At 66.9% G+C, this 5,743-nt stretch overlaps 1 protein-coding gene across 1 annotated transcript; it reads right to left on the bottom strand.

Annotated features, from left to right (window-relative positions):
• Nucleotides 1–3,941: 3,941 nt before the first annotated feature.
• On the bottom strand, nt 3,942–4,719 carry LOC119517193 (grifin-like). The gene is made up of 3 exons (XM_037813761.1): nt 4,610–4,719; nt 4,354–4,513; nt 3,942–4,112 (listed from the first exon to the last, which is right to left on the bottom strand). The coding sequence occupies exons 1-3, from the start codon at nt 4,717–4,719 to the stop codon at nt 3,942–3,944; spliced, it is 441 nt and encodes a 146-aa protein (XP_037669689.1).
• Nucleotides 4,720–5,743: the final 1,024 nt, after the last annotated feature.

Below are 5,743 nucleotides of genomic sequence, written 5' to 3'. Positions count from 1 at the left end.
ACGGCAACCCCCATCCTGGTGGGGAGGGACCGACAGACCCGAGCCCAGAGCCCAGTCCCCACCTGGCCACCCTGGGGGCACCTGCTGCTCTGTGGGTACCTTGTTCAGGGGTCCTGGTAGTGGCCGGGTAGTGGGCAGGATGCACCTGAGAATGTTTCGACCACGAAACCCCGTCTCTGCGCTAGAAGCTGCTGGGCGGGTGAATGTCCAGCCGCGGTGGCCCTCCCGGCCTGAGGCTGCTCACACCTCTCCTTGACCACTCCGAGAGCCGGTGCCTGGGTCCGTCCCGGGGGTGGGCAGCAGATGGGAACTGGGGGGAGGGCAGGCTCGGCTTGGCAGGAGCAGGAGGCTGCCCTGGTTGAACTCTTGTATGCCTTTAGTGGGGCAGCACCCCCACTGGAGAGCTGAGGCCTTTGGGTGTCAAGGAGTGTGTGGTCCAGGGGTCCCCCACTGAGGCACGGGGCGGGGGTGGGGGGCAGGAGGGGGGAAAGCATGGAGGGGAAGAGCAGGTTTAGGTCAACCCTGGAAACTGCTACCAGCTGCAGTCTGTTGTAGAAGGGGCTTCCGGGGGAAGATAGTGAGCTCCCTGTCCCTAGAAGAGTTCAAGAAATTTTCACTTATTAATTTAACAAATACTTATCGGTGCCTAATACGTGCCAGTCGCTGTGAGGGGTGGGATCCAGGGGTGAGCAGACAGGCTCGGCCTGTGCCCTGGGGCTGAGCCTTTAGTGGGCGAGACTCAGCCCACCAGCAGATAACCCCATGAACCCTAACTTACCGCTTGGAATAAAGTGAGCAAGTGTGCAGCAATGGAGAAGACACCCCTGTGGAGGGGCGTCTGGGAGAGGGGCTGAGTCACGCTGGGGCTGCAGGGAGGGGCGGATGCAGATGCCCTGAGCAGACGTGAGCTTGGTGTGTCCAGTGGGTAGAAAGAAGGTGGGGAGCAGGGCAGGAAGCTGGGGGTGAAGCCAGGGAGGCTGAGCCTTCGGGCCTTGGGGGGTGGGGGGGTCGATATCTCCCACTGGGCTGGTGACCTTGATGTCTCTATGATTCCAAGGCCCCTGGGGGTAGGGGTGGGGGCGTCTCTAGCTTGTTCAAGGCTCCAGGTGATTTTTCCCAAGTGACTCACCCATGTATTCACTCAACAAACATTTCCAGAGATGGACAGGCCGTGGGCCAGCCTGGATGGAGCCTGGGGCAGGCCTGGTCCCTTCCTCCAGACGGTGCATGTGATTGGGGGTGGGCGGGCGAGGGAGGGAAGCCGAGGGCTGTCAGAGCCCAGATGGAGGTCAGGGAGGCCTTCCTGGAGGTGTTGACTGAGCTATGGCTTAGCAGAAGAGCAGGGGTTGGCAGGTGGGGAGGAGACAGCCTGTGGTTGAGAAGTGGGCTTTTTAGGGAGCAACCAGGAATTCTGGGCCTCGGGGCTGCATCCTGGGGTACAGGGCAGTTACAGGCCAGGCGGGGGAGGTCCTGGGACCAGAGCAGAGGGGCCTGGGCACCAGGAGAGGAACTTGGGCTGCATGCAGGGCCGTAGGGGCTGTGACAGACGTTACAAGGACCTGAGGCTCCTGCTGCAGTCTGCTCGGATTATAGCTCCCTGCACCCCCATCTCACGGACGGGGAGACTGAGGCCCAGGGATGTCCTTGGTCTCGGGCCCCTGTGGTCTGATTTACCCTGTGGCTGCTTGTGACCTGGGGTGCACACACGGGCCGAGGGACGGGGTGTGCGTGCGTGTGAAGTCTGTCGTACTGTGTTCTTGGGCCGGCTTTGCTCCTTACCTGCTGAGTGACCCGGGTCAAGTCACTTGGCCCCTCTGGGCCTGTTTGCACAACTGTAAGTTGAGCCTTGCCCTCCACACCCCGTGCGTTCTTCAGGCTGCTACGTGCATGTGCTGCAGCTCTAACTCCAGACCCACACCCGGCCCCGACGTGCCTGGTGACCCACAGGGACGTATCCAGTAATCCCCGAAATGTCTGATCATTTCCTTTTCCCCAGTGCACAGTCACCCTGTAAAAGGCTGTAGGTCTCGTTGGGGAAGATTTACAGTGTGAGTTTTTGGCAGCATCGTGGGTCCCTCCCAAGGGTTCTGGGTCGGTGAGCTGACCCCAGGCTCGGCTGCCCCCACCCCCTCCCCCTCTGTGCCTGGGCTCCACCTTTTCCACCTCCCGCGGGGCAGGGGGTTCATCAGGAGGGAAACCGAGGCCCAGAGGGGTGAGCAGCCAGTCCGGGTCACAGAGCAGGGCCAGCTCCAGAAGTGGGGAGGGCGGGTTCAGAGCCCCAGGAGCTGGGGGCCTGGGCATCCGCCGCTCTATGGGTTAACCCCTTCCCTGCCGCCCCAGTCACTCCTGGGCCCAAAGCCACACAAAGGCCAGGCCCCCGGGGGGCTGGGAGGGGGCTCCTGCACCTGCTGGGCAGGGGACAAGGTGGGGAAGTCAGCGGAGACGGAAAGGAAGGCTGCGCTGCTGGAGTCTGGGGCCGCCATTGTCTCCCCCGGGGGTGGGGGCGACGGCGTCCCCCCTCTGTCCCCTCAGCTGCCCCTGATGCCCCCGATGCCCCTCGGGGGCCTGACAGTCCAGGCGTGTGCTTCCGAGGATCAAGCGGTGGATGACAGCTGGGGGCTGCGTTGGCCACCCGAGCCCCGGGAGAGCCTGGGTTGCGGGCTCCGACCGCCCATTCTGCAGAGGCCCCGCGAGGACCGGGAACTTGCCGGGGTCACACATCCCGAGAGTGGCAGGGGGGGTTCAAACCCAGGATGCTGCCATCAAAACCCACAGCCTCGACCCTGCGCCCTCCTGGCCACTGGTGACCCGATGGCCTCTAGTGACTCAGCCGCAGACACCTCAGGCCTCGTTCTAAACCATGACCTCACCAGTGTCACGCGGACCAGATGGACAGACAGACAGAGACGGGTGGGCGGATGGATGGATGACAGACAGCTAGGTAGAGAGAGAGATGATTAAATAGATGATGGTGATAGACAGACACACAGACTGCAAGTGCTGGCAGCTCATAGGAAAATTAACACATAATTGTTAAAATGACCGGAATCCCCTGGGAGTGTGCCCTGGAGTGGCCTCGCCTGCTGTCCCTCGAGCTGAGACCCCGCAGCCGTGGACCCGCTCAGTCCTCAGGGAACCCCACGAGGGGCCCTTGCACCCATTGTATAGCTGTGGAAACTGAGGCTCAGGTTGGGGGGCGTCTATCAAAGGTCACTCCGCCAGGAAGGGGCCGAGTGGGGCAGGGAACCGGGCTGGCTGCGCGGCTTTCCCTGGCTGCGGCCCCCCAGGGTGCCCCCACCCCACCCCGCGCAGGTGGGACGGGGAACCAGAGAGCCCCAGCAGGAAGATCCCTGCCCGGGTGAGCACAGGGCCCATGGCCTCGGCCCTGGAGCCCGCCGGGGTCTTCAGGCCCTGCCAGAAGGGTGCCACCCCCTGGGCGAGAGGATGTCACCTGACACCCCCGCCCCGGGCGCTGGGGCCTGTGCAGTCCTGCTGGGGAGGGGTCTCGGGGGGAGGGGCAGCCCCCCAACCCACCCCCAGGCCCTGGCATGTCCCGGTCCCTCCCCCGGCCTCCACGTCCTGGAGATGGGGTGGGTGGGTGTCAGCACCCCTGGGCGTCGGTCTCAGGGACCCCAAATCCCCACCCTGAGGGTGTCGAAGGCAGCACCCGAGCTCCTGGAACCTGCTCAGACTTTATTGAAGGTGGATCTGGGGGTGCCGAGGGGGTGCCAGAGCTCACGGACCCCCTCACTGTGCCCCCAGCTTCCCGGAGGGGCTGCAGGGCCCGGAGGGGTTGCTGAGGCTCCAGGTCCCCAGCCTCAGCTCGGGGCAGTGGTGGGTGGACCCAGCTCCGGCGGCTGCAGGGTGGGCTGGGGTGGGGGGCCGCATCAGGTGGGAGAGGCGCAGGGCAGGCGGGACGGGGGCTTGGGGGTCTGGGCACGTCACCCCCAGCTCAGGCCCCTCCTGGCGAGCTCCACCTGGGCCAGGCGCCGGTCGCCCAGCACCCGCACCCGGGTCACGGCCGCCAGGGGCCTCTGGCGGTGCGCAAACTGCAGCACCCGGTGCTGCTGGGCAAGCACGTGGAAGTGCTCCGCGTCCGAGCTGACCTCGATCTGGGGGCGACAGGGAAGGTCACTGTGAACACCCACAGTACGGCCCAGGGCAGGGGAGGGGGCCGGTGCTCCAGTGGGGGGCCCCAGACCAGGGCTCCCTGCCCTCTCGGCCAGGTTTGCCCCCCGAGCCGGCCCTTCCCTGCCCCCCACAGGCCTCCCCGGTGCCACCCCCAGGTGTCCCCTGTCCTGGCCTCTCCCCTGCCCCCACGGACCCCACCCAGCTCTCCCCCCGACCCTGCACCTCAAAGGGCTCCCCCAGCGCCAGCGGGAAGATGCTGGAAACCTCCTCCTGGCCCCAGCGGCCCCCTTGGAAGGCGTTGCCCACTATGGTGGCGCTGGAGAAGCGGGGCTTCACATGGAACGCGACGTCCCCCCCGTCAGACAGGAAGTTGATCTCAAACCTGGGGAGGGGGTGGGGGGGCGGTGGGTGCCACAGAGGCCCGGGCCGGACCCCAGCCTTGGGTCCCCGGGGGCATGATCTGGGGGGGGTCCCTTACTTGTCCTCTTCGGAGTCGGAGCACCCCTGGACCAGCAGGCTCCAGCCGGGGACCAGGCCTCCTGCGCAGAAGGCTTCGAACTGCACACGAGGGAGAGGCTGGGGGCCCATGGCCTGGAGCCCCCACCCTCCCTCCGCAGGTCCCCCTGTCCGGCCGCCCCCACCCCTGGACGGGTGACCTGGGCCCGGACCCCGTCCTTCACCCCAGCAGGCTGGCCCCGGGGCCCTCCGCTCCCCTTGTCGTCTCTGCCCGGGGGTTCTGCTGGGGGACAGGACTGGCCCCCGAGGGTGTGCCGGGGGAGCTCCTGCCCGGCCCCGTGCCCCTCTGAGCTGCACCCCCCGGCCCTGGGCTGGCACCCACCTGCACAGCCATCTTCCCCGGCTCTGCGGGAGGCCGGTGGGAGCCTGTGATATAGGGGTGTGGAGCGGGGCGGTGCGCACCAGGCCACGTGTCCCTCGCCCCCACCCCCTGCCTTCCCCTCCTGGCCAGCCCTCCAGCCAGCCCCAGGCCCGGGTCACCCACCTGCCCCTCAGCCTGGCGCTGACCATCTCCACTTCCGGCACCTTCCGGCTTCATGGACGCCAGCTTCTTCCCATCCTCGCGGGAAGGGCGAAGCCAAGTAAGGGCAGCCTGGACCCGGCCCTTCCTCCAGGCCCTGCACTTGGCACCCAGGGACCCCGACCCTCCCGTGGGGGTGAGTGGGGGAGGGAGGCCCACCCAGCCCCAGATCCAGACCACCAGGGGTCCACTGAGACCATCCAGGACCATGAACCCACCCCCGCCCACGCTGGCTTCCCCCCCACCCCCCGCCCCCCTTCTCCAGCCCTCCCCCCACCCCCAGCCCTCCCCCTCCCCCCGCTTCGGCCAGCTCAGCAGCCCCCTGGGGCCCAAAGCTGGATTAGCTGGGCCGCTGTGGTCAGCGCATTCCAGGGCTCTGGCGGGACAAGGGGGAGGGCCGTTCCCACAGCCCGGCGCCCCCCTGGCTGAGGACGGGGTGGGGGCCGCCAGGACAGGCGGTGGGGGCTCCCAACAGACCCTCCAGGAGCCAGACAAAGAGGGGCCAGCTGGGAGCAAGGGGCGTGAAGGCTGCTGCATGTGCAGGTCAGTGCTGGTGGTGAGCGTGTGCAAGTGAAG

The sequence above is a fragment of the Choloepus didactylus genome, chromosome 21 (genome assembly GCF_015220235.1).
Source record: "Choloepus didactylus isolate mChoDid1 chromosome 21, mChoDid1.pri, whole genome shotgun sequence".
Classification (NCBI taxonomy): Eukaryota; Metazoa; Chordata; class Mammalia; order Pilosa; family Megalonychidae; genus Choloepus; species Choloepus didactylus.
This window is presented reverse-complemented; position numbering and strand designations above follow the sequence as displayed.

Coding starts and splice junctions, on each gene's coding strand:
- LOC119517193 (XM_037813761.1), bottom strand. CDS start 4,719: ATGGGCCCCCAGCCTCTCCCTCGTGTGCAGTTCGAAGCCTTCTGCGCA. Junction 4,514..4,609: donor TCCGACTCCGAAGAGGACAA/GTAAGGGACCCC, acceptor CCCCCTCCCCAG/GTTTGAGATCAACTTCCTGT. Junction 4,113..4,353: donor CGCTGGGGGAGCCCTTTGAG/GTGCAGGGTCGG, acceptor TGTCGCCCCCAG/ATCGAGGTCAGCTCGGACGC.